This window comes from Macrosteles quadrilineatus, unplaced genomic scaffold, assembly GCF_028750875.1.
Source record: "Macrosteles quadrilineatus isolate MER2022 unplaced genomic scaffold, UCM_ALF_1.0 Scaffold_4__1_contigs__length_99947679, whole genome shotgun sequence".
NCBI classification, from domain to species: Eukaryota; Metazoa; Arthropoda; class Insecta; order Hemiptera; family Cicadellidae; genus Macrosteles; species Macrosteles quadrilineatus.
This window is the reverse complement of record NW_026542597.1, coordinates 55,122,033-55,134,042: the sequence shown is the minus strand read 5'-3', so window position 1 is coordinate 55,134,042 and position 12,010 is coordinate 55,122,033. Positions and strand designations below refer to the sequence as shown.

At 35.2% G+C, this 12,010-nt stretch overlaps 1 protein-coding gene across 1 annotated transcript in view; it reads right to left on the bottom strand.

Annotated features, from left to right (window-relative positions):
* Window positions 1-3,564: 3,564 nt before the first annotated feature.
* Window positions 3,565-12,010, bottom strand: part of LOC128991381 (potassium channel subfamily K member 6-like) — a 41,795-nt gene continuing 33,349 nt past the window's right edge. Inside the window, exons 3-5 of the mRNA XM_054414186.1 lie at window positions 8,946-9,118; window positions 6,304-6,529; window positions 3,565-4,608 (exon numbers count right to left, since the gene is read on the bottom strand). Coding sequence (XP_054270161.1) covers window positions 4,361-4,608; window positions 6,304-6,529; window positions 8,946-9,118 — 647 coding nt within the window. The 3' untranslated portion in view covers window positions 3,565-4,360. The remainder of the gene's footprint in view (window positions 4,609-6,303; window positions 6,530-8,945; window positions 9,119-12,010) is intronic.

Sequence of the window (12,010 nt, the reverse complement as noted above, 5' to 3'; positions counted from 1 at the left end):
CGGCAAACATTACGTCATTGCCGTCTTTTATTGTGACGTCATGCTTGACGAGCATTACGGCCTGTTTTTTTTAATGTGGCCTTGGATCAATGAACAAAACCTGACTTTTTTCAGGACACTTTCCATTGTTGTTTGCTTCTCTTGTTTTTCTCAAGTTTTGATAAAGTGTCTTATGCAGTTGAAAAAAAAACAAAACAAAAAAACTATTAGGCTATACTATGAGCTACATTGGGTTGAGATTCAGAATTGTTATTTTTAGTCCATACTATATTATAGTATGGGGGGGAAACAAAATTTGTCTGAAGTTATAACTTTCAGAGTAATACTGGACCCACAATTGTTCACTCAAACCTAAGTTACTAACTCTGTGCCCTTGTAACAAACTAAGAATCCAAGAAGATAAAACGTCACTAGCATTTCTGTCAAAGTAGACTATTGATAACTGATGGACGATGGTTTGGTTTTAGAGGCACATGAAACAGAATTTGTAAATAATTGTCCGTCAAAAGAATAGATCACAACTTGTTCAAATTCAACCTAAGGCCCGTTTTATGCACCAGTGGCAGCTCCTGCAATTCTGTAAGTAGCCTAAATTGACTGAAATGGGTGGTTTTACCGCCACTTGTAGCGGTTTGGCTGGGCGCACACTGATCCAGCATTTTACCTGAAGCAAAATGTTGCACAGCGATTTGCTTGAAGCGTTTTATTTCTTTGCTTCTCCAGTGTGCAAGCAGGATGCAGCATTTGGTTTCAAGCTAAAATAAGAAAAAACTAATATCATTCTTACTGTTACTCTACTATTGTTTTAACACGAGTGATGAGGAAGTCGAAGTACTATTGCTGTATGTCAGTTTTTGCAAAATGCTGGACTAAATAGAAAGAAAATATGTTAGACAGTAAGGCTTTCCTCTCAGAAATTAAATCTGATTGTAGGTATAAATTTTACAATTGTTGTGGGATAATTGCTATAGTATTTTATTGGAAGAGTTTTAAACACCGTAAGTGCATACGTGATATCTAATGAAATTATTGTTAGATAATCTCGTGATGGTTATAAATAACGAACTTAGTAACCTTGGTAATTTCTTAATTATTTTACTACTTCGCATAGGCTGTATCAAAGTGATAGCAAGAAAAATTTAACAGCAATATTGTTCAATGGAAATTGAAAATATAATTGTTAGGCCTTAACTCTTAATGAAACTTAAAAATTCATTTTTCAGAGTTTTTTTTAAGAAGAGGTCAATTTAATTTTGAGAGCCACTAAGCTTTACTAGTTAGAAGGGATTTGGTGCATGCGCAGAACGTTTTGCTCCTTGAAACATCAAACATCGAATCTGTATCGAATCCATTTGTCGAGCAACTGCTTAAATGTTTCAAGGCGTTGCGAGCCGCCTTACAACGTTTGCTTGATCAGTGTGCGGCATGCCATTGAAATACATGGGGCGCTCGTACCCAGCGAGACATTTTGCCTCGCAACACTTGCTTCAGGTGAAATGTTGCATCAGTGTACAGCCGGCCTTTTTTAAGAGGATTTTTATGCACTGGGGGGCGGGCTACTCCCTCTGTAAGTGCTGCCAACTTTCCTAGATAAGTAAATACAGAAATTGATCATTGCATTGCACTTCAGTTAACATCCTTTATTGTTTGTACTAATTCTAACTGACTATTGGATACTGAAGTAGACATCCCATCTTTGTTAACAAAGAACGTAGTTGTGTGAGTCAGTCACAGAATGCGCTCGTGACTTAAACTCTATTTTCTACAGTAGACCCCCTCTTATCCGACCTCGTATTAACCGATAATCGGATTATCCGCCTTCGATCGTAAAATAATAAATAATACAGTTTGTTTTAACCGACCTTGATTTGAGGGCAGTTCGGTTTAACCGCCGCTTTCTAGGAATCTTGGCATTTCCGCTCTCACGCTGGGCGATGAGAACTGAACCATACGCTTATCTCCACAGGATATGACTAAGAATAAGTTATTTTGTATTGATCACAAAAAATATAGCATATTGTCAGTTTGTTATCTTTGCGGAAAATTTATAACATCGTAAAGTGCGTTACGATTTTGAGAACTGATTATATAATCGCTGGAGTAAACAAACAATGCAACTTGTAGGGAGGGCAGGGAAAGGGGGTTAACAACTCCAAGGTCAAGATAGTTTTTGTGCCTCTAGCTTTCAGTGAGAGGCTATAAATAAACATCCTGTCTTGTAACAAAGTGGTTGCTTGTATCTTTAATTTCGACAAAAGGTTCTGTACTGTAATACGATGGATTTGGAAAGCATCAATTAATACATTACAGTTCTAATGTTATTAAAATTGACTCTTGCCTTGTACTATAATATATTCCACTGAAAGTTGGCCTATTTGACTTAACCGTGTTTTGTGTTTATTTGTGACTTTTCTATCAATACGGAAAAGGAGATAAGAGTGGTTTATTTTATAAATAATGCAAGTATGACTTCAAAATAATGATTATATAATTCCAAATGAATAGAACTTCATTATGTTATGATTTTAGGGATTGCCCGTTTTAACCGACCTTTTGAGTCATCCGACCTAGGTCCGGTCCCATTAGGGTCGGTGAGGGGGTCTACTGTACCTTATTTTTTGTTGCTGGCCAAGTTGATGGGTCATAACAGTTGCTATAACTTACAATAAGTCGTTCCTTTAGTTTGAATTGGTAAAAAAGATAGGGTATTCAACAGAAATCAGTAATTTAGATCAACACAATCTGTCGGTAGCTCACATCAACTACGACGATTTTAGTAAAAAAAACTGGCTACAAATTTAACATGGGGATGAAATGTTAGTTTTATTAATTAGTCAAAGATACTGTCCTAACTTGTTGGGTTAAGAATCTAAAGGTAAAACATTCGTTAATTCAGTATAGGTTCCAAACTTTAGGTAGGGATTTATTCCCAAATATTATACCTTAATACAGTTCCTCAATAATAAAATAATACTTCAATAAAATTTAGTTTGCAAAACAAACATGGGTAAAGAAAAGAAAAAAATAAATGTTTTATTTCTATAGCCTAAATGTGTCAAATATTTGTAACAAACAATATTTTTTCCTATTTTCTCCAAGAAGTATAGCCACCAAGAGCCTTCCATCCTGGACTGACTGCTCCACTCGCTTTTCCGTCACTTCAATACTGATTTATCGTCATTCACACAAATTGAAAAGATTTTCAAGCAGTGATAAGATATGTGATGACAGTTGTTGTTTGTATGTAATAATAAAACAAACAGGAAACCATTATTTAGAGTGCTAATTTATAAAGGTAAACAATGTTTGAAGGCTACTTTATTTACCTCAGATTGGTACTGTAAGGCGAAATAAAGTAGTTAATCACTTGTCCCTGATTTACCTAATTCTGAGCACAGTCCCTTTAGGCCCCTGTGTCAAAGTATACTAGGCCTATTATAGATACAACATCTCCTGTCGCCAAATTGAATCCTTTACAATTATCTGAAAACATACTACGAGAGCCCAATTTTTAATTGCACATTTGTAAATTTTAACAGACAGGAGAGGGAAACAATTTGCACATTATCAACAGTTTAGAGAGTTTTATTTGTCACACAATTTTCAGCCAATAGTCATGTAACCATAAAATGACATTTTGTACAACTTCTAAAAATATGGATACTATTCTAAAACACTACAATCTTACAAGAATACTTCAGCTATTATAGATGCATAGTTCTATTTTATACTATAGATCTTTTTAGCTAGTAGTAAAAAAATAAATATTCAAATCACAAAAACTAAGCATTATCGACAGAGATGTTGTATAATTGCGTCATTAAAGAAAACAACAGAGAGACTAGAAAATAAATCATTTAATCATATAGGTTTTAAAGCTCAAAAGCCTGCAATCATTGGTGTTAGGTCAATATTAATAAATTTTCCGCATGCATTAATGACGTTCATACACTCTGTTATTCTACTCCTACTGATAAAATAGCAACATTTTGTTGTACATATCACAAATATCAGATACCAAGAGATTATTGCTCTACTACTCTACTCTGTTTTACATATAGAGAAAAGTAGAGGTGGATGGAAACTATTTTAAAGCTTCACATAATTGGTTCTTTAAAACAATCTTTTACTCCTAATCTCCACGAAACCTTATTACCTTATTGCTTACCATTTTCTCATTCACATTTACAACCCATTCTTAGTTCCAATGGTGTATTTACAAAAAATAAATACTCTAAGAAATCTGAAGCAGTAAAAAAGCAAACATAGGCTATCACATTTCAACATGGATTCCATCTAGTCCACAAAGTGTATTTTGAGATTTGGAGTACAAAAATACTTTAATGAGCTTAAGGTGGATCTAAGGGCGGGCGTGTACAGGGGTAGTTTCCTCTGGGCTAGGGGTGTCCATTTTGACTGGTATGTGTTGGTCATGCTGTTGAGTGTACTTAGGTCCCAGATTTCCGGGAGCTTGAAGCCGAACCTTCTCAGGATCCGTTGTAGCCTCGTCCGAACGTCGCAGAAAGAGAACTCCGAAGTTGAGCTGCGGAATGTCGTAGAAAATAGTGAGGGTGAGCATCGTAAACGTCAGACCAATCAGCAAGTAACCTGTAAAGAAAAATTAGTTGTAATTACATTTTCGGTTTAATCACTTTTAAATGGTATAACACAATTCCCACAGAGAAATAATTTACTGGAAATCAATGAAGCATTCTAAAATTTAGGGTTCTATCAGAGCTTCTTGTTGTTAGGGCTGATTAAGGACAAACAGTCTAAAGATACAGCATCCAGTCATTTTTTCACTTCTTAACATAAACAGTTAATATACAGTAGTGGACCAGTGCTTGGGTATAGCTTGGGTGGAAGTAGACGTATGGATGGATTTGTTCTTTGTAACTTGTTTAGTCTAGCATATTTATTATCAACTGTGTGTGTCCACTGAAAACCTGTGGCAAAATTTTATGTAACTTTTCTGTTTATAATGAGGGATAAAAATTCATCTATCCATTGTTAGATTACCACTACTTAATCAGTACATCATAGGGTTAAAATGATTTCTACTTGTGCATTTAAAGATCTAATACAACAATCAAATTCTGAGTGTATTTGATTCGTACATCACATAATTATTTTGCTTTGTTCTTTAAAATGTAAAATGTTTACTAAATGGTCCCTGTAATATTCACACAGACCTATAGTGCTCAATTTGAAGGCGGAACGGCGTTCCCATACCTCTCTTTTGGAAAGATAAAAGTATTTGCATGATAGGTACAAATTATATTTAATAGGTTACAATTTGTGCACCTCAATTATTACAAATCGAGCACTGCACAGACCTATATAAAGTAAAAGGCAGTTTTTTATTTATTTGATCGAGTTCAACTTCAAATAAGGTTAAACATAAACTGTTAAGTCAATAAGATATATTAGTTAGTAATAGTTTAATTATAATAATTTCTTGCCAACAGACAGGTTAATAATTTTTTTAATATAATTTTGTAATTTAGTTTTATCTGAGTGAGGCAGACAGAGATAGACATAGCTCATTCCGGTGAGTCACTTCTGGTTAGGTATCATATGATGTCCCACTCCTTGCCCTACATCTAGTGAACTCGTATACACATGAAAATTTAGTTCGTCAGTTGCCGGTAAAGCTATAACAGCGTACTCTTTTCTCTCTCTCGTTTATCCACGCTTTTCCATGGGCATTTTGGATTAATTGCCTCTTTGTAAATCTTTCTCCTGTGTTTTTTAATTCAGTATAAGATTAAAGCTGGTTCTCACTTCTCAGGAAATTCTTCGTGGACGTAGCGTTTTTGGTCTACCACGATAGAAGAGATTTTTTGTGAAAGACATTTGTTTCCCATGAACTCTTACTTCAAGATCACGAGCCACCTTTCCCTAGTGACATTTTCCCCTCTGTGCAACACCATATCTTGGACATGACGCCTTACCCCATCTCCTTAAGGATCAATGGAAAGCTCTTTTGGTTCCCACCCTAATCAGGTGTCCTTCGAATGATTCTCATATTTTAACTCTTATTTCATGTTATTACCATATTTTATCCCAACATCAAACATAAACTTTGCCAAGTCATTTCCAATGAAACTAGTTGAATGAAATACGGTAGTAAAACTCTCAACAGACTGAATACTTATGAGACAGCTAATTCTAGAACTTTTGGAACAACTTGAAATTAAGCCCTATTAAAAACACCAATGTTTTTTAAATGTGTGTCAAATCTGTGTAGGTCTTTTGGAAGAATTCCAGTCAAAGAAACCCCTCAATATACTTATTACTTACCGGTGGTGGCAACTTTGTAGAGCGGGCGGTAAGGTTGGTTTGGAGAGTCGCCTGGAATATAATCTCCAAGACCCACAGTCGTGAGAGAGATGAAGCAGTAGTAGAGAGAGTCCAGATAGTCCCAGCCTGGCTCCAGACTGGCAAACACAGCTGCAGGGATGAGCACCATCAGGCCGATGTGACAAGTGGCGATGATGAAGAGGTGTAGTACACGGATGTTGAATGGCTGCAGACATAGAGTGTTAGCATCAGTAGAATAGGTAGCAGACGCTAAAAACTATATGATGACGAAAAGGAAAAAATCATCTGTATTAATTAAATTTTTTAGAATACAAATTTAAGTTTCCTCATCTTTTCATCACGATCAAAACCTACGTTTAGTTCCACAAAGTCTATTTTGTGTGGATAGAATTTATGAGTTTTTTTACTTTGGTTCAATACAAGTGGCATATTTTCAGAGCCACTGATCTTAAAGGCATTTTAAAACCTTCAAATTTTTGTGAGTTTTACCTTAGGCTACAACTACAAAGGAAAGTACACTGAATGGAAATGTACAGGAAAGATTCTGGTGAATACATGGAACACGGAAGTGGCAAAAACTCACCATGTTATGAGTCACGACACCCTCAGAAACTGGAAAATCCAATTGACATTTTCTTGTCGTGGGGTTGCGATTCACCACATGTTGAGCCCTTACCACCAGTGGCGTTGCTTGGTTAAATTCCAGGGGGGGGAGAAGCCTCAAATTTCCCAACTGCCTAACATAGATTTCCCAACTATTTTTTTTTAGAAATCAATTTCTGTACCGGTACTATTTTTAAAAATCTACAAATTATTATACTACACTGCAGTAACATTCAATTCAGTATTTATAAACTCGCATTAACAAAACATAGCTAGTTTTACATCCTATACAAAATTACTCAATTTCTAAAACTTCTACCAATTCATAATGAAATTTTATGACTTCAAAAAGCTTGAACAAGTAATGTTTCGAATCCATAAAACTTTAAAAACCATTGTGGTAGCAGACGTAGCAGTGTAAAATTTTAGTGATATAAAATAAGCCTCAGAGTACAAATTAGTGGGTATAGAAAATATATTTTATTACAAAATAATGAAGTTAAAATACTTTTAGAAGTTAAGATCAACATTTTAACTTTCATAAAACTTACAGCTAGGGTAGGCCTAAACAAGTTTGTAATGATGAAATATTAATATCAGTGTTGTGAATAATATTACTCTAGCCTAGAAAGGAATAAACCTAAAGTAAGACTTGTATAAAATAAAAACGTTCAACTTGGTTGATAATAAACTTATACATACAATAAAAATGTTAACCTTCATCTTCATCAAACTAGAACTTAGACAAAAATCAAACTTAGAGTGAAAGTCAAACATCAAATTTTAGGTTATGTTTTGTCCACGTAGATCTGTTTCAGAGTGATTAGTTGATTCATTTTTGTAAATCCTTAATTAGGAGTGATAAATAACTTTTGTAGATTTTTAAAATATATTCAGAGAATAAATATTCCATTTAGTTTATTAAAAAATAAGAGTTTTAAAGGTAATACCGATACACAAAACCTATGTTTAATGTTATTTTAATCTGCTTATTAGCAAGTACTCCGGTCAGTTAGCCTGCTCCAAATACCACAAAAAAGGTATAAAATATATTTCATGTGACTGACGTGAAAAATATTTTTGAATTTCTTGTAAACACTAACAAACAACATAATTGAACAGAAGAGCTACATTGCTTGCACTTTCAAAATTCAAACTTGCAGACGAATCATTCAGAATAATCAACACAGGACAGGATCAAGGTACCCAACATGCGTCCAATAAGGAACAAAATTTCTCGTAAACGAAATTCCAACAAGCTTTACCGCTAATTGATTATTGATTTCTTAAAATAAGGCGTGTTTAGCCATGGTTTAGCCTTGTTTAATCAAAGTTAAATTAAATCAAAGAAGCGTCAAGTTTATTTGTCCAAGTCAAAGAAATTTTTCCCTTTGATGGATTTTTGCAAATATTTAAATTTTGTTTAGTTTAAAAATATATTTTTCTTGTATCCGACTTCCCAACTGTCCCAACTCATGGCAAGGAAATTCCCAACTTTTCTCTTTCCCAGATTCTAGGGGGGGGGAGGCTCCCCCCCCTACCCCCCCCAAGGCGACGCCCCTGCTTACCACACCAATTAACTGAAGCTTTTACCTTTAGTTGTTTGGGTTACACTGGGCAGGAAACGAAACTAAAAGGAAATTGACAGGAACATTCTGGTTAGATGCAATGCTTGCTCAGTCGTAAATTGTTTACCAGCCTACATACACGCATACTCCCAAAAATATTGTTTCTGTCAGTTTCCTTTCTATTTCCTGTCTCTTCTGGTGAATCCCTAGCACCATCTGTATTGGTTCCTTTCTTTCCCTTCCAGTCTATAGTTCCTTTCCAGTCTATGTTAGCCAAACCTTTACCGAAAGTTCAAGAGGCTAACCTCAATGCTATAGGAAAAAGTTAAAGAAAATTGGTTGAATTTATTGCATTATTAGTTTAACAGTAGGCACCTATCATAACTACGGTACTTACTTAACGTTCATGCAGCATAACAAGTTGCATATCTGAAACATTCATAAGCTTACCTGATAGAGATGTCCCAGCCTGCTATTGAGAAATTGAAGGAATAGTGTAGTTGGGATCATAAGTCTCTCTACTAGAGCTGTCAGCAACACTAGAGTCAGAGGTATTCCCAGCATTGCATACAACATACAGAACATCTTGCCTGCCTTGGACAATGGTGTCACGTGACCATACCCTGCAACACATAGTATACATCATAGTATTATAAACTACAAGGTTTTCTTCCAGGTATATAGTTAAAGCTAGTTTAAATCTAATCTGACACACAAGCACGGTGCTCTGTACTCTCCTCACCACAATGATTCCCACCTCTAAGCGAAAATAATTAGTCTCTTTTGTTTCATCGAGGTAGTTTATAAAAAAAGAAGGGAACGTCGACACTTCTGGCAATTATGAATCATGTTTTATTAATTTAAGTTGAAAAGTCTACCAAGGGTAAATCCATTGTCTTTGGTAGGTAGTATTAGAGACATTCTCTGTTATTGCTAAATCTCTTGTGAGTGTAGGAGTTTTGCTAACGAGTATCAGGTAGAAAGGGTCCCCATCCATGAATTCCACATACTGCGGAGTTTTGCCAACGGTTGTGGGTTGCGCGAGAGGGGGAGGGGGAGAGAGAGAGATTACACGTGACCGTGAGGGTGGCTTCCGCTAGGGGTGGACAAACCAGGCAGGATGCTGACTGTGTTCAAAGTAATGGAGTTATGCACCTCTGACTGTGAAAAGAAATGTATTGAATTTTTAACCTAACCTAACCTAACCTAACCTAACCCACTGCGACAAGCGCATAACTGCCAAGCGTAGACAACCCTGACAATCGCTCTCCCTCCCTCCCTCACAATCTTTCTCCCACCACCACCGTTGACAAATCTCCGCACCAAGAGGTGGCCGAAGGCATCCCCCCATCTACCTGACACCCGTTGGCAAAACTCCGGTTCCCATCTCTTGTTCAGTCACATCACATCAGCATGCAAAATTTCCGTAGTTTAGTTACTGCTGCCTCGCCTCAATCAAAACTGAGGAACGAATGCAGTCAGCCTAAACTGTGCAAAATTTGTAATTATCTTGCAAATGTATACAATCACCTCTCCTCAGCACTCCCTTTATGCATGCTCATTTCTTACATCTAAACTAACACTTTTCTCCGTGTGTGTCCATTATTTGATGAGGTACTTAGAAGGTGATGAGCCTATGGACCACAGAAATCTTATCACACAACATTATTCATACTTGGTAGAACCATTTTGTAGAAAATCACCCTCACAGGAGTGGAGACACGCTAGAGTCTGTAAGAAAATAACACAGCACTGAATTTGAAATAGCTTGCTGTGTGGCGACTTGAGATTGTTGGAAACTTTAATATAGGATAAAAACCTTGCATTTCATCTTGGCTCAGCACAAGCTGTAGGCAATCAATTAAAAAAAATGTTTATATCTTGTGTTTTCAATCTGTCCTATTTCCCAAGGTTTCCAAAATTGAGAAAAGGTGATTTTGACTGGACTTTTATTAAAATAAAATTTTCGATACATTACTAGTTGGTAGTTAACTAAAGCATATTTTTTGCATTTTTCAGGAAACCATGGCTGACGGAAAAAAGCAACATGGCACAAGCACAGCACACAGCAGTAAAGCCAAAAAGAAGAAAAAGTTAATATCACCTGGGACCAGCCACTCCTTTTACTATATTTTCAAGCACAGTTTGTTTGTGTGCAGCTAAGTCTTTAGCAAAGGTGTAAATATGTAAAGAGACTGACAATTCATTATATTTTCAGAAACCAATGGATCCACGCTTTGGTAAAAAGTTGTTAATGTTGGTGACAAACTGGAGAAGGTACTGTAAATTTAACAGCCATATGAAGTTAAGAGAGAAAATGTACACAAATTAGTACTTATACAAAAAATCTCCTTGCATGCCTTATAGATAGGTAAATGGTAAATATACTCAAGTCAAGATATACCCAAAAACACCTTATGAGCCAGTTAAATCTCTTTGACATTATATCGATTGCATAGAACAAAGGAAAAAGTTTACAGTAAATAAAAATGAAATTGATTAAACTAAAAAAAAGGTTAGTTTAATTTATTAAAAATTAAGAATAAAGTAAAATGTATTTTAGTTTGAGGTTTAGCAAAGGTATCTGGACATTCATTTGGAAAGTTTTATGATTGTTCATAATTTCAAAGTATGATTTGTTTTATCTTAAATGACAACTCATACAATAAGAGAGCGAGTGAGATGGAAAACTAGAGAATGTCATTAATTATAACAGATGAATGACTAATTAAACATTGGAAAAAATGAGTTTGCATTGGATGCTTAATTTAGACAATTATTCAGACTGACAGAGATGAATTGTTTGGATTTCTATGTGAAATGCCGATTGTGCCATAGCTTCATTATTTTTTGGAGATCCCCAAGGAGAAATCATTATTTTGTCAGAATTACGTTATAATTATGTTGGTCGTTTTGTTAAATAGTTATCTTTCTATCATATAGATCACTGTAAAACAATTATTTATCCGTTGACAACTTGCTTTTTATCTGAGAATATGTTAAACATTATTGACGTTAAAAATAGAGCAAGTAGGTTCTACTCTTTATTTAATTCTATTGTAAAATACCAAGCCTTTTTTACGTGTATAGTTGTTGACATTGATTGCGCTGATGTCGAATGAATGTTTTAGTTTTGCTTCTATTTTACAGTTGCTGACTTACACATTATTTTAAATACTGGAGACGAGCAAAAGTTTATGAACTGATTTTGTTATTGTATCTTTACGCCAGTGACATTATTGAAGTTTTTTGTAAGGGAATAGTCTAAAACCTGGTCTTGTTAATATCTAACAACCTGTTCTTAGGAAGCACCTTTAATTAATTAATAGCCCAACGACAATACCATTTGGGTCTGGTAACAGTCTTGCATGAAATTGAACCAGGGACCTTTGAAGGCAGGCAGTATAAGAACTCTCAGACTATTTATATTTAGGTAAATTAGTTTTTAAGTTTGTTGATTACTTGATAAGAAATAAATAGTAAACAGCATTTCCTCTTTTAGGACTAGTCAGCCT